Source organism: Delphinus delphis, chromosome 1 (assembly GCF_949987515.2).
Source record: "Delphinus delphis chromosome 1, mDelDel1.2, whole genome shotgun sequence".
NCBI classification, from domain to species: domain Eukaryota; kingdom Metazoa; phylum Chordata; class Mammalia; order Artiodactyla; family Delphinidae; genus Delphinus; species Delphinus delphis.
In genome coordinates, this window is record NC_082683.1 from 160583000 (window position 1) to 160605857 (window position 22858).

Here is a 22858-nt window from a genome sequence, read left to right on the forward strand (position 1 = left end):
AGGAGGTTTATAGGAAAAAGTCAGTGAAATTGAATATAGATCAGCAGAAGTATCCTATGAAGAACAGAGATGAAAAGATTGAAAAAATAAAGGTGAATAAAAAGATCTATCATATATATAATTGGAGTCCCAGAAAGAGAGCAGGGAGGGAACAGAAGTTTAGGAACAGCCCTAAACTTCTCAACTTTGGAGAAATATGTGAATTTATAGAATCAACAATTGCAGCACCAAAACAATATAAATTCAAAGAAAATCACACTTAGCACCTTATAATCAATTAATAGAAAGGATAATGAAGTAGTCTTGAAAGCATCTATAGAGCTAAAAGACATGAGTTTTCATATCTAAAGGGTCCACTATACTCAACCCAATTATGGGATATGGACCCGCTCAAGGCACATCACATTCCTAAGGATGGTACAGATGAACTAATGTAAACAAATATATATATGCAAGAACTAATATACAGAATATGTGTAATGAATGATCACTTTGTAATTTGTTACATGCTTCGTTAAGGTATAGGATAGTGTACATTATCAAATTACTTATTTATTTTTATATTTGCCTCATATTTTCCACTAGTTTTTAAGCTTCTGGAGGCAGAGACTGATGTTTTCGTCTAATGTATTCAGTGGATATATTTTATTATGTATCTCTGGAGGTTTTCTTCCTCTAGAACCTTGTGTTTTTTTCAAGGTCTTCTTACTGGGTTATGGGTTAATAGGTTGCTGCAACATAGCATTCCCATTGTCAAGTCATATTTTAGGAAGAGTTACTGTTGCATCTAGTATTTAGACTACACATAGGCTTAAAAAAGAGTTACATCAGTTATTGTGTAGCGCCCACTGGATTGTATTTCCTCATAGTGTAGTTATGTATCTAGTCATTTAATTTATTCCTTTCTTTCTCACCTCATTCCATAATGGATTTAGGTAGTTTAAAATTCATACAATAAAACACTGGCAAAATATAGGTACAAGTAAAGAAACATGAGATAGAACTTGCAATTAAAAGTAAAGAACCTAAACCAGGAAAAAATAACTAATGAGCAGCAGTTGTCATTATGTTTTCATATTTTTCATGCTTACCTTTACTTGTTTTGCTTGGTATAGCTTATTCATATAAAAATGCTCGCCATTTCAGATCAGACGAGGATCCTAAGGTCTCAGGCACACTAACTTTTTGTTGGATAGAATCTGTCTCTGAAGGCAAATTAGGTCGGTTTTGTGGAACGTAATGGAGTATGTGTGCTTTGCTGTGTTTGTTTTAAACATTAAGTACTGGCTTAAATAAATTCTTAGGATGGAAAGTATTTTTTTTGAAGTATTCTCTCCTTACCCTAGTCCAAAAATAAAAGGCAAAAAATAATTCACTTGTTATTCATGGATTTCCTCATAACTCGTACTTTTTCCCCATGGAATTTATTCAATATTCGGGATTTATAATTACAGTTTTTATTAACCTCATCTACTTAATGTTAGTACTGTTTTATATAATATGGCTAACTCTTGGGTAGAGTGTACCGATGCATTACAGGAAATGGATCAAACCTATTTTAATAGAAGTTGTTGAGGGAAATAACACAGAATTCAATTCTAAAGAGTTTTTTATCCCTTATCCCATAAGATTTTATGAAGGATAGGTATGCGCTCAGCCTCCACAAGGGCTTCAGGCGGATTTCGTCTCTTTAAGCTTGGATTTGTGGTATGATTTGTCTGTTATTCTCTTGGTATATGTAAAATCATTACACTTTTACAATGAGATAGAAAAACTTTGAAGCCTGACACTAAGATAAAACTCCTTTCAGTCCCCCACAGTCCTGAGTCTCATTTGAAAACTAGAATTTTTGATGCTGCTAATGGAGGAGGTATTTGTATAATATCTTGAAATTACTAAAGAATAGATAATTTTATAGTTAGAAATTGTCAAACTAGAGTTGTAGGTGAAGTTGGGATGTGCGCCATTACAGGGATCATTTTATATAAAGATAGTCATCATATTACAGTGCATTTGGCATTTCAGTAACTGCAAGGAATTTGGGCCAACTTCACAGTTAAAAGGAACAGTCTCAAAAGACTACCCTTACTTCTGGCACCAATTCCAGGTTCGGGGTGTCCCCAAAACCACTTTTAGTTTTAATAATTTGTGAGAAGGACTCAGCAGGACTCACTGAAAGCTGTTCTACTTACAGTTACAGTTTATTACATGGAAAGGGTACAGATTAAAATCAGCTGAGAGAAGATGTGCCCAAGGCAGATTTCAGGAGAAGTACGAAACCCAGAGCTTCTCTCCTGTTCTCCTTGTGAAATTAGGGCAGCATTACTTTCCCGGCATCCATGAGACAGTACGAATGGAGTATTGCCAACCGAGGAAACTCACCTGAGCATTTGGTTTCCAGAGTTTTGGGGGTTGCTCAGTCACATACTGCCTGCAGGACTGATCTTTAGTCTCCAGCCCTTCCCCGAGGTTGGGATGATCCCTTTAGTTTCCATCCCTTGCTATGGAATATGTCAGATAAAACTGATACTACATGGCCCAAATAAATTATATCCATCATAAATTACATTCTTAATCTGTTTGGTGTCTGAAGGCCCCAGACAAAGATACTCCTGTTAGGCATGATATTCCAAGAACCTAGAGATCACCTCCCAGTAGCTGCAGCAAAGGCCAGACCTCTCATTGGGTAAGATTAGTTCCTCACTGTACAGGCCACTTCCTGGCCTTCAGCCAAGGCTCTCTTACAACAAAATGATAATTTTTGGGGGGTATTAAATTTAGTGTAGCATTTATATGATGGACACAGCAATAGTGTCATAGTGAGTATGTCTGTCATTTGGAGGAGCCCAGTGTTGGGTAGGGATAAATTTAAAGAAACCACTAATTCATCTTATAAGGCCATTACATACATTCTCATATTTTTGTACTACTATTTTAATTACTTGTTTTTCCCCTTTGATCTATTGTTATTTGTACCATATGATAAACTTGTGCAGAACTGTTTAGCATAGAAGCTAGCTGATGGTTAACGAAATCTAGTTCTTCCTCCGGCTGAGTATTTTCTTAAATCCTGAGGAGGCTTTAAATCTCCCAATACATTTAATTATTAATATCAGTCTTATCAAAAGGCCTGTTTACATAATGTGGTTGAATCTTATCAGCAAGGCCAGTGTTAATACCATATGGCAGTACGGTGAGTCAAAAGATGCTGGCATGGGCTTCCCTGGTGGCGCAGTGGTTGAGAATCCGCCTGTCAATGCAGGGGACACGGGTTCGAGCCCTGGTCTGGGAAGATCCCACATGCCGCAGAGCAACTAGGCCCGTGAGCCCCAACTACTGAGCCTGCGCGTCTGGAGCTTGCGCTCCACAATGAGAGAGGCCGTGACAGTGAGAGGCCCGCGCACCGCGATGAATAGTGGCCCCCGCTTGCCACAACTAGAGAAAGCCCTCGCACAGAAACAAAGACCCGACACAGCCAAAAATAAATAAATAAATAAATAAAATTAAAAAAAAAAAGATGCTGGCATATTACCAGTGTCCCACCGACTCATCAACCATCTAGTCCATCATCATTTCATATGACTAAATTGTCTCCCAGAGTGATGCCACTCAGGTTCGCAGAATTCCCTTTGATCATGCCAGGTTCCAAAAGCAGGAAGTTGTTTCAGTAGCATATGTCTTCACGCATTCTGGTATTTGGTGTAGTTGAGCTAAGAGACAATATCATATCTGTTCTGAATTTTGTTTTATTTATTTTTTTATACAGCAGGTTCTTATTAGTTATCCGTTTTATACATATTAGTGTATATATTGTCAATCCCAATCTCCCAAGACAATATCATATCTTGCTCTGAGCCTCTCACAGAGCATCAATATAATAATACTGGATTTCCCTTATTGCATAACCCATTTATTCATTCTTTTATCCTTAGCTGTTACTTTTCCTTCTCTCTGTCACTTAGTTTTGCCCAAACTTTTGGTCCTTTGGAAAGAATGTCAGGTTTGACCACTGTGCTGGTCCAAATTGACAGCAGCACTACTAGTCTAGCAAGTGCCTCCGTCCCAGTGCATTGATGCAGTGTAGGGTTGTGTAGATACAGAAATGGTGGGCTATCTCAACCACCACGCAATCCAGCAGTATTCCCTGCCAGCCTTGGTTTTACTAGATGGATTGATGGCATGACTCACCCTATCAGGCCCTTAGGAGTACTGACATTAAGCTTTAAAGGCTAGAAATTATTCTTGGGAATTATCCTTGCTTCTGGCACCTACAGTTGGAGCCCTGGTTCTGGGACTCTGCATCTGGTAGGGAGGTGAGGCGAGAAGGGAAGAGCTATATAGTCATAACGGCGTCCTTCCTCACTTCCTTTTTCCTTAGGGAAGTGAAGTATTACAAATTTACTTGTTATATATTACTGGTGAAATAATTTTCTTTTAGTCGTGATTTAGAGGTCCTTCTCATCACTAAGGGTGCTTTTCTTTTTCGCCTTGAAATTTACTTTGCACGTAAAATACAAGTATACCAGGCTTTAGTAGCCATATTCCTGTGAATTTCTTTCATCTTGTCTTTATTCTTTTCATTTTGAGTATCTCTTTAGTATGTGGCAGCTAGTTGTTTTACTTGCTGATCCAGAAAAGTCTGTGACTCATTAATGATTATGTGCTTTAATTACTTGTTTCAAGAGATGTGTTAACTTTTACAATATGGTATTGTATTTATCAAAAAAGTCAAGGGAATAAGTATAAATTTTGAAACAGATAGATTCCAATGAAGACAGAAGTGCCTACATAACATAACAGTATATAAATACATTTTAAAGTAATTTCATATTGTTATGGTAGTACCGTCAGTTTGAGAATGATTTGAAGAACCTTCAGAAGAATCCAAAGTATGTCTAATCATTTTCTTGCAAGTTGGTGGTTGATTTCATTATGAAACAGAACATGCTGGGTTTTGGTTCACATGGTCTCACTTCTGCTTCATGGTATCTAAAACCAATGCAGAGTTCTGATAGGTGTTAAATGAACTTTGTGGAACACCATGAAATGTTGAAGGAACCACTGTTATCAATGAATATGACTGTATTGTGTATATATAATATAAAAATCACAGTATCAAGTCATATATTTATTGAAAAGAAAAATCTATTAAGCTATTCATGATTATTCATTAGCATTTCTTATATAATTATATGGTATTTTAAAATAGATAAGTTTTACCCATTAACTAACTATTTTCCCCCTATTTCTCATTATTTAATTTTAGCAGTAGAAATGCCTTGGTTAATCTCAGATATATATTTGATAACCCTAGCACCAAGTACAATCTGTGGTACATAGTATTCAATTCTTAGTTGATTAATTAATTAATAGAAACTGTAGAAGAAAATCAGATAAGTGCTAAGCATACGTAAGCCTTTATTCAGAGTGCTAGTACATGAGGGAGTTTCAAGGAATATTCTACTTGCTATGGAATGAGGATATGTGTCTTCCCCCCACCCCCCAGTTCATATGTTGAAGCTCTTAATCCCCAGTGTGCCTTTAGGAAGTAATTAGGTTAGATGATGTCATTATGATAGGGTCCTCATGATGGGATTATTAGTGCCCATATAAAAGGAGATAGCAGAGAGCACTGGCTCTCTCTCCCTCCCTCCCTCCCTCCCTCCCTCCCTCTCTCTCTCTCTCTTTCTCTCTCTCTCTCTCTCCCCCCCTCCCCCTCTCCCCCTCCCTCCCTCTCTCCTTCTCCCTCTCCCTCTCTCTCTCTCTCTCTGTGAACACACCAAGGAAAGGCCATGTGAAAACTACAAGCCAAACCCTGCTGGACCTTGATCTTGGACTTCCCAGCCTCTAGCACTGTGAGAAAATAAATTTCTGTTGTTTAAGCCACCCAGTTTATGGTATTTGTCGTGGTAGCCCAAGCTGACTTAGACATTACCTTAGGAAAGAAAGGCAGTTTTCATAGAGTTTTAGCAAGATAGGTCTGGTGGAGGGAATATAGGGATCGACACCTTGTTTTATTGTGCTTTGCTTTATTACACATCACAGATACTGAGCTCTTTACAAATTGAAGGTTATGGCAACCTTGCATTGTAAGATAATGGTTAGCATTTTTAAGTAGTAAAGCATTTTTAAATTCAAGTGTGTACATTGTTTTTTTTAGATGTAATGCTATTGCGCACTCACCAGACTTTTATATGCACTGGGAAACCAGAAAAATTCATGTGACTTCCTTTATTGTGATATCAGCTTTATTGAAGTGGTCCGGAACCTAGCCTGCAGTATTTCTGAGGTGTGCCTGTAGTGTCAAAGGTGGTTCTCAGAAGAGAAGGCAATTATTCTTGCAATTTAGGCCAGCTGGGATTTATCCAGAGGAGCGGAGGCAAAGATGGGCAAAAGGGAATGTGAGAAACGACTGGGCTGACAAGGACAAGATCATAGGTGGTCCACTGATGAAAATCAGATACTATTGACTGGTACACAGTTTTAGAAGGTTTTTCTCTTTAGTGATATATTAAGTAAATATAAATATGTGTTAAAGAGATTATGTTAATGTATAACAAGACAATGAGAAACATAAGATAATAAGCCCATAAATTTTCTCAAGGTAATTTTTTGGGGCGGGCTTTAAAAAAAAGAAACTTTTTATTTTGAAATCATTTTAAATTCACAGGAAATTGCAGACAGTACAAAAAGATCTCATGTACCCTTTACCCAGTTTCCCCCATTGTTACATCTTAACCCACTCGTAATAGGGCTTCTTCTTTCAGTGACAGTGGGTAGTAGTTTAGTCTACATTTTATCATCCCTGGACTCCCTGCTCTTTTCTTCTTTTTCCCATAGTCTCTTTCCCAGGTCTTCCTTTCCACATGCACTCTAGAGTTTGATCTGCTGGATTTGAATATTTATTTCTATAATTAGAAATGGTTTTAATTTTGTGGTAGACTTTCTTTGAGCTACACTGTAGGTGTGGGTTGTCAGTTTTACTTGTTTCCTCTTGTGGATTGTATCTAGATGGTTTTTTGAAGGATATGTAAAAGATCAGGATTTGGGCAGCCACTGTTGGGAAAGAAGTTTGAGAAAAGTTTATTGACAGAATGTTATGAATAACTTTTTTAAATTGTAAGATGAACTTCAAATTAATGTTCCTATTAAAAATTCAAATGTATGACTAACAGAAAGGCAGTTTGTGACATAATTTTACCAGTGTGGGTTTTCTTTTCTTTATTACTGATATAATATGTATTTGACAAAATTAAGATACACTTTTTTTTTGGGCGGTACGCGGGCCTCTCACTGTCGCGGCCTCTCCCCCAGCCGCTCCGCGGCCTATGGGATCTTTCCAGACCGGGGCATGAACCCGTGTCCCCTGCATCGGCAGGCGGACTCAACACTGCGCCACCAGGGGAGCCCTAATATACACTTTCAATAAACATTTTAGTTGTAATATTATAATACCATATGCTGATTTTCTTCTGTATGGGTATATAAAGAGGAGGAGTAGGAAGACCAGAAAATAAAAGCATTCCATTCTGAGAGCCTACTCCCCCAACCTGTGTAAATGATGAAAAGGAACCAAATCGGAGGCATTGACATGAGCTTGATGGAAGGAGAGATACGTGTCCTAAATTAGTATTCTCAGTAACCAATCCCTATGCGGTATTCTGATTTGTGGTGTCTGGACTGGGGCTGAGGTACATATAGTTAAATAACCTCTATAGTTGATTTTGTTGTCTAGCCAGAGTTGAAAACTACTGCTTTGAAGGTTAACTAATGTTATTATATCCACATTTTACTATTATAGGAATAATAATTATAATAATCATGCTCTGGTACTGATATTCTACTGAAGTATTAAAGTAAAAATGACCTATAGAATATTGCCCTTTCAGTGTGGTCATTGTTTTGGGATGCTTTTTTATTCTTAATGTTACAAATAAAAATATGTATCATTATAAATATTAATTTTGACTTAGAGTTTTAAATAATGTTGTTCCTTTTAAGTCAAATGTTTTAAGTCAGATGTTCCTTTTAAGTAGAATAATGCTTTTCCTTGGGGACAAGGAAAACTGCAGATTACAGAAACTTTAATTCATGATAAGTGGTACAATTCATATTCAAATTAGGAAGAAACTTGAATAATACTTTTTTACAGTGATAATGTAGAGATTTTTATCTCTTCTAAACATTTCTGTCTCTTTCTTAGTTTTCATGGATTGTCAAGGTTGGAACTAATGTTTTGCCTGAATTTCCCTTTCACTTCCTTTATTGACAATACTTGGTATCTGGTTGGCTGGCTGCCACCTTATTTGCAAGATGTCACTGACTCAGAGTGGTTCAGAATACCAGATGTTATTTCGCTTCTTACGTCAGAAAATGGAATTTGCCAGCCCATTGTTCCATTTATCCATTGCCATGCAACACATTGTATTTTCCAGAAACAGGGACTGAGACGGAATGTATGTATAATGCAAGATGTACTAAGGATTAACACCTTTGGGAGGGGAGCTGGAGGAAGCAGGGTTAGGCAGAGGGAGAAGTCAGTTTGCACTGCAGGCCAAAGCCTCAGCCAGTCCCACTAGGAGTTCTGGAAAGTCTATAGCCCATCAGAATTGTTACTCATTTAGTTAAGTTGGCTGAGTCTTTATAGTTCCCTGTAAATTATTCAGTGGATATAGGTTGCCCAAGAAGGACAAGCCTTTTGGGGAAGAGGCTCTCTGTAACTTGAAAGCAGCTGAGAACTGAGTCTTAGGGAAGGACAGCATTAGGGGAATGGGAAGTATGACTTTGGAAAAAGAGGAATCAGGAAAGAAGACTGAGAAGAATTGGTCTTAGTTGAGAAAATAGAGGAGAAAATGGTGGAGTTGGGAGAATAATCAGCATTGTCAGATGTCACAGAGAAATCATTATAGGATTCAAACTGAAAAGGTTCTGCTGGATTTGGCAATTAAAAGGTTATTTGTCATCTTAAAGAGAATATTTTCTGCATATGAATGGGAATGGGAAAGCCAAAAAAATTTTTAAGAACTTCTTTTAAGCACTCAAATTTCTTTTAAAATTTGATGATACATTTCAGTGGTAATGTAAGAATAAAGACTTGCATTTTCTTGGGCCTATATAATAATGATAGATAACTTTATAACTATGACTTTACTTGAAAGGGTTTTGTTACTTACAGATTGTTAAACCTTTTCTTCTGTACGTAGCCTTCAAGATGCCAAAATCATGATTCAATTATCAAATTATTTGTAGAGAGAATAGATAGGTGTTCACCTGCTTTTCTTTGATCCTGGCTCTTCTAGATGAGAGAAAAGAACCTCTTGGGTTTGAGGGTCCTGTCAGTTATGTAAGTGTAACCATCTTTCTATCATTTTACACTTGGGATCTCTTTCTATTCCTCTACTCCAGTGAGAACATTCTTATGAAGTAGTTAAGAGCATTTGTGACTCATGTGACGGATATTGGTCAGCAGATGTATCCACACCTCCCCTGACATTTGTGGGGATTTGAATCTGCAGCTTCTGTTTCGCTTCGCCTACACTTCAAAAACCTAAAGTGCAAAAAGAACCAGGCCTATTTCTGTATATGTTAGGCCCAATTCAGATCATATTTTGTATACTTTCTCCCAGACATTTTTAGATTAGATTTAGATGAAAATGGTAGACAATCTTAAAGGAGAAAGGAAACCACAGAAGATCAATCTGTAGTCTTTGGTTGAAAAAGGAGGAAGGGACATGTTTTCCTTTGTTTGAGGTGGTTAAGTGTGTGGGCTTACATACGTTTTAGGCCTTCCTTATGCCAGGTAATGTAGGTCATACTTAATATCAGCTAGATAGAAAAGTCATTGTTTCTTTCTTATGAATTCTTTAAGTTCTACCTCATATCTGCATTATACTTTGTCTCCCCCCGACCAAAAAAAATAAAACATATTTTTAAACCTAACAGGTGATTAGAGAATAGTTCATAGTTCATATACTCCTGAGGTTTTATTAATTCAGAAGATTAGGAGAGTTTCCATCAAATCAAATAGATACCATTTTAGGAACAGAGAGACTTCTTTTTCAGCCATGGAATACACTAGGTATGTGGAATGAATCATTAGGCAACGTATTACATGAAATGTGTAATTGTATTCCCTGTTGGACAAGCAGAGACCAATTTGTACTATCTTTATAACATTATCATATCTATCTATGATCTTGATACCCGTTAGTTGTTTTCACTGAAAAATATTGCTGACTGCAGATGATCATAGTGGCTTAGTCAAAACATTTTCATATTCTTGAATTAAATGACTCAGATATTATATACATGTATTTTGGGGTTTTTTAAAGTTTTTTTTGAGGTGGACCTTTTCTTTTAAAGTCTTTATTGAATTTGTTACAATATTGCTTCTGTTTTATGTTTTGGTTTTTTGGCTGCGAGGCACATGGGATCTTAGCTACCCGGCCAGGGATCGAACCCACACCCCATGCATTGGAAGGTGCAGTCTTAACCACTGGACCACCAGGGAAGTCCCCTGTATTTTGGTTTTTAATTAATTTAAATCAAATAATACTGCATATAGTTAAAATAAAACTCAAGTAGTATCAAAAAGATTATATTGAAATTAGTCCCTCTGTAATACCTCTTCTGCCCGCTGCCCCAGTGGCAGCCACATTCAACTTCTTTATGCTGTTTTTCTTGTTGTTGCTTTTTAACCCCATATCTCTAATGTCCTGATATCTAAGCCTATTATTTCTTGATTTATAAATTTTAGACATATAATATATGCATTTTAGAATTATTTTTTGTTTTTTTTAATCAAGAAGAGTTGTTGAATTTAGTAAATACTTTTTTTAATAAAATAAGAATAGGTAGATGCTTCCTCAACGTGCTGTATGTGCCTGTATCTTATACCTCAAAAGTCAGCATCATGCTAAATAGGTAACTTACTAAAGTCAAAACAAGACAAAGATGTTCATTGTCACCAATATTGTTTTACATTGTAGTAGAAATACTAGCCAGTAAGGCAAAAGAAAAAAATTAAAAGTGTAAGAATAGTAACATTTATAGATGATATTCATAGATGATATTATTTTATACCTGGAAAATCAAAGAGAATTAACCTAAAAACTACTTACAAATGGCAAGAAAGTTCAAGAAGGATATCAAGAGCTTTTGTTGTCTAATTAATTGAGTAAATATTTATCGCATACTACTATGTGTCAGGCTCTTTTCCATGTGCTGGGAACCTAGTAGAGAACAAAATTCCTATCTTTGTGGAATTTATAATGTAGCAAGGAACAATAATTATGAAGAGATATAGTAGAAGAAAAGACTCTAGGTATGGTATCTAAAAATATGGACTACTTAGGGATATATTTATTAAGAAATATATAGCATATTAACATAAATATACAGTGAGGAAGACAAGCCCTACCAGATATTAAAATATCTGTATTTAATAATTAAAAGTATATTACCACTGTGTGTAAAGACAGACTAATGGAACTGAATTGAAAGTCTTATAGTAGATCCAAATACTTACAAGTGTTAACATCTGGTGAAGGTTGCGTCTTAAATAGGAGGTTCAATGAATGGTGTGTGGGAAAAATAAAATTGGATCATACCTTCCAAGGTGTACCAGGAAGAATTCCAAATGGATTAAACATTGAATCATATGCAGTAATGATCATAGCAGAGTATGGTTTCTGGAGCCAGACTGCCTGAGTTAAAATCCTGATTCCAATCACTATGTGACCTTGAGCATTAACTGTGTGGCTTAGTTTCCTCATCTCTAAAGGGGGAAAATAATTGTACCTACCTTGCAGTGTTGTTGTGAACATTAAATAAGTAAAGCACATAAAGTATTTAGAACACTGCATGGAAATTAGAAGGTACTAAATAAGCATTAGGTGTTATTTTTTATCAAGATATAAGAAAAGATACAGGGCTTCCCTGGTGGCACAGTGGTTGAGAGTCCGCCTACCGATGCAGGGGACGCGGGTTCGTGCCCCGGTCCGGGAAGATCCCACATGTCGCGAAGCAGCTGGGCCCGTGATCCATGGCCACTGAGCCTGCGCGTCTGGAGCCTGTGCTCCACAACGAGAGAGGCCACAACAGTGACAGGCCTGCGTACCACAAAAAAAAAAAAAAAAAAAAAAAAAAGATACAAAGAAATAATATTAGGAATATAACTATATATCGTAGATTAAACAAATAATAATAGAATACAGTGAACAACTGTATTCCAATAAATTTGAAAATGTGTATGAAATGTATATTAGAAAATATAAATGGCTATAACTTACTCAAGAAGAAATAGAAATTATTTCAATAAACTAAGAATGTTTAAAAAAACTGAATCTGTAATGGAAAGTTCTCCCTCCACAAGACTGCAGTCTTATATTTTTTAAAGGTACTTCTTGTCTTCACCCCTTTTATTTTTATAAATTGAAATACATATGATAAAGTCCACAAGTGTTAAATGGGCAGTGATGATTTTTGACAATGTATATACCTGTGTAACCACAATCCCAAATCAAGATGTAGAATGTTTCCATCACTCTAAAAGTTTCCTTGTGCTCTTTTCCAGTTAGCGTCTTCTATCTCTCCATCACCAGTTGTTTTGCTTTCTATCACCATAGCTTAGTTTTACCTGTTCTAGAACTTCTTATAAATGGAATCATACGTCATATTTTTTTTTGTCTGATGTCTTTTGATCAACATAAAGTTTTTGAGATTCATCCAATTTGATGTAGTATCAACAGATCTTTCCTTATTGCTAGAGTAGTCTTCCACTGTGTAAATATGTGACAGTTTATCCACCCACCTGCTGATGGTCATTTGAGTTTTTTCCAGTTTTGAACTGTTACAAATATAGCTCCTATGAACAGCCTTTTACCCACGTGGCTTTATAGATGAGTTCTCTTTTATTTTTAAGAAAGGAATAATTGGGGACTTCCCTGGTGGTCCAGTGGTTAAGAATCCGTGCTTCCATTGCAGAGGGTACGGGTTTGATCCCTGGCCAGGGAACTAAGATCCTGAATGCCGCGTGGTACGGCCAAAAAAAGGAAAGGAATAATTGAATTCTGTATAAATTTCTTCTGAAATTTTGATAAGCCATTTATCTCACTTTATGAAGATAGTAAAACCTTAACAACAAAATTTGACAAGGGTAGTACAAGAAGAGAATGTTACATAGCACAATATCACTTATGAATATAAAATAAAAGTTTTAAAAATAACTTTTAATTAATTATTTTAGGCTGCATCTGGTCTTAGTTGCGGCACATGGGATCTTCACTGCAGCATGCGGGATCTTTCGTTGTGGCGCGTGGGCTTCTCTCTAGTTGTGGCATGCGGGTTTTTCTCTCTCTAGTTGTGGTGCGCGTGCTTCAGAGCGTGTGGGCTTTGTAGTTTGCAACACGCGGGCTCTCTAGTTGAGGTGTGTAGGTTCAGTAGTTGTGGTGCGTGGGCTAATTTGCCCCGTGGCATGTGGGATCTTAGTTCCCCAACCAGGGATCGAACCCTCATCCCCTGCACTGGAAGGCAGATTCTTTACCACTGGACCACCAGGGGAGTCCCTAAAAATAAAAGTTTTAAAAAATCAAATTCAGGGGCTTCCCTGGTGGCGCAGTGGTTGAGAGTCCACCTGCTGATGCAGGGGACACGGGTTCGTGCCCCGGTCCGGGAGGATCCCACGTGCCGCGGAGCGGCTGGGCCCGTGGGCCATGGCCGCTGGGCCTGTGTGTCTGGAGCCTCTGCTGCACAGTGGGAGAGGCCACAGCAGTGAGAGGCCTGCGTGACGAAAAAAAAAAAAAATCAAATTCAGCAGTGTATATATTATGAGTGCTAAGACAAACGTATTTTTCAATTTAATATCTCTGTAATTTTTAAATAAATGGCTTCTAAAATTATAGTAGTCAATTTATTCTCTCTTTTAGTGGCACATGCCATAATGGTGCATCTTTCCAGTCAGTGGAGTTTTAGATTCAGTGATAGATGGCACATTAAAAAAAAAAGTATGGCCATGTAGGTTTTATTCCAGGATGCAAGGGAGTTTCAACATTAGAAAATCTATTAGAGTAACACACTATATTAATAGGTTAAAAGAGGAAAATAAACTCAACACCAAAAATGACAACAAAATTGAATATCCACTCCTGATACTTTTAGCAATTTGGGAGGAGAAGGTAATTCTCCTAATATTGAGTTTCTACTGGAAATATAAACCAAAGCTCACACTTAATGGTGAAATATGAGAAACATTCCCATGAAAACTGGAAGCAAAATGAGAATGCTTCTATGAAGAAAATCCTATTCACAATAGCAACAAAACTCTGAGGTATCCAAGACTATCAATAGCAAAAGATGTGTAAGCTCTCTGTGGAAAAATATTCAATATTATTGAAGGACATAAAAGAAGACTCATAACTAATATATAAGGTATTTATATACATTAATTAAGATATGTATCTATAATGTTAATTAACTTGATACATGGATGGGAAAAGTCATATTGCAAAGATATAATTTCTCTTCAGATTAATCTGTGAAGTGATTGTGATTCCCATCAAAATCTCAGTAGGTTTTATGGAACATATGAAGCTAATTCTAGCATTTATCTGGAAGAGCCATGGCAATTTAAAAACATGGTCTACTGGTATAGAGAGGTCATTATAGAGCTCTCATAATTAAGACAGTAGTCTAGGTATAGATGGGTGAGCATACCTCTGTTTGCCTGTGACAGTTCCAGTTCATGCCTATTGTCCTGGTCATTGTTAATAGGCTCCCTTTCATTCTAAAGATTTTTGATTAAAATTGCATGGAAGTCCTGAAACAGATCCACTTGATTTCTGACCGAGGTGCTATTAGAAATCAGTAGTGAAAGGATGTCATTCAATAAATGGTATTGGGACAGAAAGAAATATAGTGTGGCCTTTATCTTACACTACACAGAAAAATTAATTCCAGGGAGATTAAAGACTTGAAATGAAAAGTAAAACTTTAAAACTTTTAAAAGAAAATATAGGACACTATCCTTATGAGCCCTGGAAGGAGAGGATAAGGGACATTTCTTAGGACAAAAAATGCAAATTTTGAGAGTAGAATGATGGTTGACAGGAGCTGGGGGTATGGGAAATAGGGAGAAGTTGGTCAAAGAGTACAAACTTTAGGTTATAAGATGAATAAGGTCTGAGGAGCTAATGTATAGCATGGTTATTATAGTTGATAATATTGTATTGCTAAGAGAGTAGAATGGAAGTGTTCACACCAAAAAAAAAAAAAGTAAATATGTGAGATGAGATAATGGATATGTTAACTCAGTGGTGGGGATCTTTTCACAATGTGATGTACATCAGATTAATCATCATGTTGTACTTTAAATATATTACAATTTTATTTGTCAATTATACCTCAGTAAAGCTGAAAAAAGTGAAAAAAGACAAAAAATACAAATTATAAATTATAAGACTATATTAGCATTAAACAATGTTTTTACGAGTAAGAAAGACACTATAAACAACGTGGAAAAACAAGCCCACATGCGGAGAGAAGAGATTTGTAACACATGTACTTAAATCTGAGGAAATGAAATTCCTGAAGATTAACCAAAAACAAACAGCACACACACAGTATAAAAAAATGGCACGGGATTTTAACTGGCATTTTACGGAAGAGGAATCTAAGATGACCATTGATAATGTAAAAAAGAGTCTTAACCTTAGTAGTAATCCTGCTAGTAAAGTTGAAGATGTACATGTCTTTTATCATAGCAATTCCACTTCTAGATAGCCTAGGGAAATGTTCCCATATGGGTACAAGGAGGTATTTGTAAAAATATTCATTTCAGAATTTTGTGTAATAGCAAAATAAAAATCTAAAACAATTTAAAATTGTTGGAAACAATCTAAATTCCATAATCAGGAGCATTGATAGATAAATTGGATCTGTGAAAATATTCCATATAGCATTTAAATTAATGAACTAGAACAATATGTATCAACATGGATAAATTTTAGAAACATAACATTAGAATAAAACCAAGTTGCAAAAGGCTACACACAGTTTGGTATCAATTATAAAGTTTAAAGACATTCAGAAAAATATATAGTCTTATGGTTACATATATATGTACTAATAATATAAAATATGCATGATATAGTAAACACCAAATTCAGGATTGTGGTTGCTAACCTCTGGGGAGTGGAGGAAGGGGGTGGTATCAGGAAGGGTAATGAGATACTTGGGGAGTGGCAGTATTATCTATAATGTCTTGTTAAATATTTTACATTTTATTAATTGTTACAAGTGTATAAATACAATTTATTTCTCTTATTAAGTTTTAATATTTCCTGGTTTTTACATAGACAAAAATATTACTGATGTTTATAAATCCTGTCTTTGTAATTCCTTTAGTCTCCTTTAAAATCTGAGAATTCTACCAGTAGCAGTTATGTATAATGACTATGCAGTTTAATATTTAAAAAAATAAAGAATAAAATACAGTTTTCCCCTTATCTAAAAATGGTCTAGGTAATTTCTAAGGTTCCTTCCAGCACTAAAGTGTACTTCTTTGATGTTTCTGAACAAGAGAAAAATCTTTTCTTAATATAGCATTTCTGAGAGTTGAGGTTATAAATTCAAATATGGAGGACTATGAAGACAATTCCTATGCAGGCTGCTGTTTTCAGTCTGTCTATCTGCCTGTCTGTATTAAGCAGTCATCTATCATCTGTAACAGGGGTCGGCAAACTTTTTCTATAAAGGGCCAGATAGGAAATATTTTAGGCTTTGAAGGCTATAGTCTGTCAGAACTATTGAACTCTGCCTTTTTAGTGGGTTAGCTGCCACAAAGGTTTGCAACATTTTTTTTATTCAAATGTAAAAACAAACACAAAAACTGGCATGATTTAGTTTGTTATTAGTTAGATTTGGATATCTTACAAGCCTTTGACTTAACATCTGTAAATAGCTTTATATAATAATATAGATCACTATTAAGTAGTTTCAATCATTTTCTGAATCAGCTTTGTGAAGCAATTCTTTTTGTGTTGTCATGACCTGCAGTAATTGAAAATGTATTTATTTACATTTATGTTCAGGGTCTAGGAAGTATATTTTTCCCTGTTCAGTTTCATGGGCTAGAAGGTAGTATGTTTTGTGGGTATCAAGTAATTACGGCTCTTCTCTGTATGCAGAAAGTAGGCCTACCATGGCCACATTGGAATCTGTGCAAATCTAAAGGAAGAATGGTAAGATTTAACCTCAATGAAAATTACCACAGTACTTTTTATCTCCAGAACACTGAAATTGCATGTGTTTAAAAAAGTTTTAATATGAATCAGAGCTAGGATTTGAACCCATAAAGAAATAGTCTAAAGAAATATATGTTCTTAGAGTATTAATTTTAAAAGAAGTTGAGATTTTCAGACAAAATGGTTATCTTACCAAGTAACTGATTGTGTTTATTTTTCCCAACTAAAAATTGAGTGCGTCTGTTTTTTTCAGGGACATCAAACCTGACAATATATTGATGGATATGAATGGACATATTCGGTTAGCAGATTTTGGTTCATGTCTGAAGCTGATGGAAGATGGAACGGTAAATAAAGATAAATCTTAAATTGTTTGACCCACAGACATCTTCCTTACTGCTTGTTTTCTTTATCTGTTTTAGAAGCCATCTATTTATATTATCTATCAAACATCCTTCCATCCATTTGTCTTTCTGTGCTTTACTTCCCTCCACTTAGGCATACTTACTCATAATAGGGCTTGTCTAAAAAGTCATATACCATTTTCAACTGCTTATATTAATGATCTTAAGATTTATACACTATACCTTTTATGAGACTCTTGTTTGTTCCTTTTTTAGCTGAACTGTTTATTATTGTACTTGAGATATTTCCACAGTTCCGGAGGAGTGAAGAAAATAAATCCCACATGGAAAACGAATATGTGACTTCTTCACTTTCATTTCTTTTCTCTTTCTTTACTAGTTGTCTGGTTTTCCTGAGGGACAGTGTTCAACAAGTGAATGCTTTTATCAGAAAGTCCTCTAGGCTGATTCAGTTTTATGTTACCATTTACTTTAGTTCTGCTAACCCTAGGCCCCTCCGTTATATTCTCTCACTTACTTAAAAGTTTACATGCCCCAGTTGTTTTCCCTGTTTGTTATTGTTGTTGTTATTGTTGTAGTATTTACCTCAATTTCCTGGTTGTATAGCATACATCCAAATATATATCATTTTAATTGGCAGAAACTTTTTTGGAGAGTAATTTAGTATAATACATTGCAAAAGCCACGAAAATGTCACATTATTCTGGACCAGCAATTTGACTTCTGAAAATTTATCCTAAGGAGATAACTTTTTTTCAAAGGATTATATGACTTCTGCCTCTAGCCATTGGTGGAGGGAGTAATTGATACCAAATTGTTCTTTCACTATAAATAACTGTAAAACTGGATTTGAAACAACTGTTTTTAGGCAGTGGACAACAGGCAACACAAGACTGTTATCTCTGAGAGAAGTTAATTCATGAGGTATGCCTCACCATTTCCCAGGATTGGGACAGGTTGCTGACTCTGATGCACAAAGCTAGAGTTAAAGCAGAGTTTAACCGTCTTACAGAGCTGAGGAGGAGGAGATCAGAGTTGGGTTAGCTGAGGCAGCTGGAATCTGCAGGGCTTACCATTGGAAAGGAGGGAGTTGTGCATAGAGAGGGCCTAAAATATCCATATGGGGCTATCTCATGACGGTTGGTCTGTACATATGTCGTACAGTTGTCCCTTGGTATCTGTGGGGGATTGGTTCCAGGACTCCCCCCCTGCCATGGATAGTAAAATCTGCAGATGCTCAAGTAAGTCCCTGATATAAAATGATGTAGTATTTTCATATAACCCATGCACATCCTCCTGTATACTTTATATCATCTCTAGATTACTTATAATACCTAATACAATGTAAATTCTATATAAATAGTTGTAAATACAATGTAAATGCTATGTAAATAGTTGCCAGCGTGTGACAGATTCAAGTTTTGCTTTGGGGAACTTTCTGGAAAATTTTTTAAAAAATATTTTTGATCCATGATTGGTTGAATCTGCAAATGTGGAACCAGCAGATATGGAGGGACAACTGTATAAGAACATATGAGAATTACCAAAGAGTAGATGCTATCCATTTGAAAATCGAGCAGATTACTCGAAATCAAGCAGCGCTGGAGGAGACACAGCACTAGGGGGCATTGGAATATTGGCTAGTTAAGATGTTTGTAACATGTAAGACTTACTCTAAGCCTATCTAACAGCCTAAAACCAAGTCCTGATAAGATCAACGGAGTTTGAAAGTGGTCCTCCAAATAAAGGGGTTGAGATGAATCTTAGGTTTTCTATAAATTGCCTTTAAAGGGTATAAGTGTAAGCCAGCCCATGTTCAAGGAGATCAGTTAGCATTTTTTTATCTGCTTAAAGGAGAATTTAATATTCTTCAGAGGAAGATAATAGAATTCATACTGTCCACAATGTTTTATTGACAGTGGCCAGCATTCAGTCAAAAATCACTAGACCAAACAAAAATAGAGGGTAGGGTAAGTGATTGTGATACAGAATTGAAAAATAAAAGTAGTCAGTAAAAACCTGGCTAGCACAGACGTTGGAGTTGCCAGACAGAGACTTAATGAAACTATCATATATATATGTTGAAAGAATCAAAGGAAGATAATAGTCTTAAAGATTACACAGATGAGGAATCTCTGCAGAAAAATAAATCAAACGGATCTTTTAGAACTTGAAAATTATAGTAATCGAAATAAAAAATTCACAGGAGGAGGTTAAGAGTAGATTAGAAATGAGAGAAGAAAGAGCCAGTGAATTTGAAGACAGATTAATAGAGATTAAACAGTCTGAAGAACAGAGAGGAAAAGATTGAAACAAAATCAACATAGGCTCAGATATCCATACAGTTAGAATCCTAGTAAAAGTGTGATAGTAACAGAAAACATGTGTAAGAATTAATGGCTCAAACTTACCAAATGTGATGAAAAACACAGATATAAAATCCAAGCATAGGGCTTCCCTGGTGGCGCAGTGGTTGAGAGTCCACCTGCCGATGCAGGGGACATGGGTTCGTGCCCCGGTCCAGGAAGATCCCACATGCCGCGGAGCGGCTAGGCCTATGAGCCATGGCCGCTGCGCCTGCACGTCCGGAGCCTGTGCTCATCACAATGGGAGAGACCACAACAGCGAGAGGCCCGCGTACCACAAAAAAAAAAAAAAAAAAAAAAAATCCTAGCATATCTCAAGGTAATAAACGGAACCACACCTGGCTACATCACAGTTAAACTGCTGAAACTTAAAGAAACAAAATTGAAAGCAGCCAGAAGAAAAAACACGTTACATACTGTGGGAAAAGGGTAAAAATAACCACTGAACTCTCATCAGAAGTCATGGAATGATATCTTTAAAGTGCTGAAAGAAAGAAAAAAAAGTCTGTAAATCAAGAATTCTATATCAAACAAAAATATTCTTCAAAAATGAAGGTGAATTAAAGACATTTTCAGGTAAATGAAAGAGGCCTAGATGCTAAAGAATGTCCTTCACACCAAAGGAAATGACACCATTTGGATACTTAGCTATATGATAAAGCATATCAGATACGATAAATAAGATTTACAGGATAAAGGAAAAAGATTATATTAATCTTTCTTTTAAAATTTATATAAAAGGTATCTGACTATTAAAAGCGAAAATAAAATTGTAATATGGGGCTTGTGACATAGGTAGAAGTAATAGATATGACAGTAGTCACACAAACAATGTAAGACCGGTGTATGTAATTATTCTGCTCTAAGGTAACTGCATGTGTTTGAAGTATATAGTGGGAAGTGGATAGTGCCAGGTATGACATGAGAGGGAGAGAAATAGCATGGTGGTCTAAGTTGAGAAAACACAGATTAAAGTCAGGTAGGCTGTGGTATCAGAAAGTTGTGGTCCACAATTCCAGAAAAGAGAGAGCTACACTGAGAAAGAATTCCAGGGGAAGAGGTAGTGTTTCCTCAGTCCTGCATGTTATAAGCCCCTTAAAGTTGGGGCTCCTCCTATGGAGCCTGGTGTTCAGTCCTCCAAGTCCCTGTGCATTCCAGAATGCATTGAGTACTGTTTCTGTCTATATGAGTTGCCCCTGATCAGATTTATTCCTAAAATTCTAGTATGTCTTCCTAGTCATTCATTTTTTATTAATGATCTCAAATAATTTTCCTGGACATGATAGCATATTGGTCCTCCATTTAGAAAATTATAATGAAGAACCTTCTTTTTTCTTTTCCTTTCTACTTTATTTTTTATGTGACGTATACATGTTTTAGGAAGACATGAGAAGAAACAGCATTCCTTTGTCCTGGTTCTTTCCCACCTCCAACTGTCTTTTTCTGCAAGCAGACACATAAAAATCTTTTAGCTCTTTCTTCCGTTGCTTCTTCTACTTATGTATTTTTTATTATTGTATTCATGCTACTGCCTCTTGTTATTTAGTTTTAGATATTATCTATTAATTTCCTACCATGGAAGATGAGGATACAGGTCTTTTATACCTGTCTCAACCAACCCTTACACTTCCTCTTTATCTTCCCAGTGTTGTAATTATCACATAATCTTTCATTAAATCCTGTTCAGTTTTTTAATAATTATATAAATATTATTCATAGCTGTGCCATATTATTTATTTTAATTACCTTTCTTTTCTTGGACAGCTCTTTGTTCTCCCTGAAGTAAGTGACCCCTTTACTTTGCTTAGTTTTTCTGTATAATTCTCACTAGTTTATCCCCCGACTCTCTACCACACATTAAGAAATTGAGCAATTCCTTTCTCTCTTAGACACAGTGAATAACTTAGTGGCTCCTTTGTCTGGAGGCGTGCATACTCTCATTCTAGTCTAGACTGTCCTATAGGCCTACTGGAGATAGGCCTATCTCCTATCTCCAGTTCTCTGATGAGAACTGTCATCCTAGACATACCTTTCCTTATCATCATGGAATTTGTGTGTCGCTCTCTAGTAATGGATCCTCTGTTTCCTGGATCCATGTCTGTCTTTCATCTCATTTGGTGGTAGCTGCCTAAGAAAGGTTCCAGTGGAAGTAAATATTTCATAATCTTGCATGTCTGAAAAATGCCTTCATTTCTTCTCTCATACTTGATTGATAATTTATCTAGACTGGACATGGTATGATGGATTTGAACTTATTTTTCTCTTAGAATTTAGAAGACATTGCATTGTGTTCTAATTTACTGTTGTGACATCTGATGCCGTCCTAATTCTCAGTACTTCTGTTATAACCTTCGCCCCTTATTTGGAAGCTTTTAGGATGTTCTGTTTATTTCCGGTGTTCTGAAATGTTGTGATTATATAACTCTGTGTGGATCATCATTTATTATTATTGAAGCAGTTGCTTCAATTTTAACCTTTCCCAAAGTTTGTGACTTTCCAAATTAAGTTTCAACTTGCTTTTTAGGTCTCACATCTGAGTCAAAATTATACCGTCTTAATCACTATACCTTTGTAAGAAGTCAGTTTCTGTGAGAGGGTGTCCTGCTGTCATTCCTTTTCTGTCTCTAAAATTGTTTTGGCTATTCTTGGCCACTTGTTTTTCCATATGATTGTTAGGATTATATTACTAGTTTATATACATACATACAGACATATACAAACACGCTTTCACATATACAAGCTTGTAGACCTGCACTGAATTTAGAGATTAATTATGGGAAAATTTTTTTCTATAACATGAAGTCTTCCCATCTGTGAATATGGTATCTCCATTGTTTTAGGTTTTCTCTTATGTCTGTTAATGAAGTTTTATAATAATGTTCAGGTA

The 22858-nt window shown here is 36.0% G+C and overlaps 1 protein-coding gene across 4 annotated transcripts in view; it reads left to right on the forward strand.

The window, feature by feature from the left end:
- The window catches only part of CDC42BPA (CDC42 binding protein kinase alpha), a 326273-nt gene that overhangs the window by 142454 nt on the left and 160961 nt on the right, over positions 1 to 22858 (forward strand). For all 4 annotated transcript variants that reach the window (XM_059997253.2, XM_059997227.2, XM_059997237.2 and 1 more), the window contains exon 6: positions 17494 to 17587. In XM_059997253.2, coding sequence (XP_059853236.1) covers positions 17494 to 17587 — 94 coding nt within the window. The remainder of the gene's footprint in view (positions 1 to 17493; positions 17588 to 22858) is intronic.